The following is a 720-nucleotide window of genomic DNA, read 5'->3' as shown; positions in this document are numbered from 1 at the left end:
TTACATATGGAAGACCACCTTTTTGTCACCCACCCAGAAAGTAAGGTCACCGACTTCCACATCAACAAGAGCCTTCCCCGTAGCAAGGAAAATTCTACCAAAAATAATAGGCACCTTATAGTCCACTTCACAATCAAGAATCACAAAGTCCACCGGGAGGATGAACTTGTCAACACAAACCAACACATCATCAATAATACCCAAAGGTCTCTTCATTGTACGATCCGTCATTTGCAACCTCATGAATGTGGGTCTTGGTTTCCCAATCCCCAAACTTTTGAACACTGAGTAGGGAATCAAGTTGATACTCACCCCAAGATCACATAGAGCTTTGGCAAAATCGACGCTCCCAATAGTGCAAAGGATTGTGAAAGCGCCCAGATCTTCTAATTTCGGAGCCATTGAGTGCATAATAGCACTCACTTGATGTTTCATCTTGATAGTCTCACAATTCATATCTTTTCTTTGTCCCAAATCCTTCATGAACTTTGCATATCCCGGTATTTGTTCCAATGCCTCAACCAACGGCACATTAATAGACAAACTCTTCATCATATCAATAAACTTTTTGAATTGGTTCTCACTATTTTGCTTTGCAAGCCTTTGAGGGTATGGAGGAGGAGGCTTTGGCATTGGTGCCTTAGCCTTTGGCAGTACCGGTTCCGGCATGTCAATCAAGTGCTCCCTAGACGGGTTCACTTCTTCTTTCATCTCCTTCAT

At 42.6% G+C, this 720-nt stretch overlaps 1 protein-coding gene across 1 annotated transcript; it reads right to left on the bottom strand.

Moving 5' to 3' along the window:
- Positions 1–720, bottom strand: LOC138872164 (uncharacterized). The gene has a single exon (XM_070150274.1). The coding sequence runs from the start codon at positions 718–720 to the stop codon at positions 1–3; it is 720 nt and encodes a 239-aa protein (XP_070006375.1).

Source organism: Nicotiana sylvestris, chromosome 1 (assembly GCF_000393655.2).
Source record: "Nicotiana sylvestris chromosome 1, ASM39365v2, whole genome shotgun sequence".
Lineage (NCBI taxonomy): Eukaryota > Viridiplantae > Streptophyta > Magnoliopsida > Solanales > Solanaceae > Nicotiana > Nicotiana sylvestris.
This window is presented reverse-complemented; position numbering and strand designations above follow the sequence as displayed.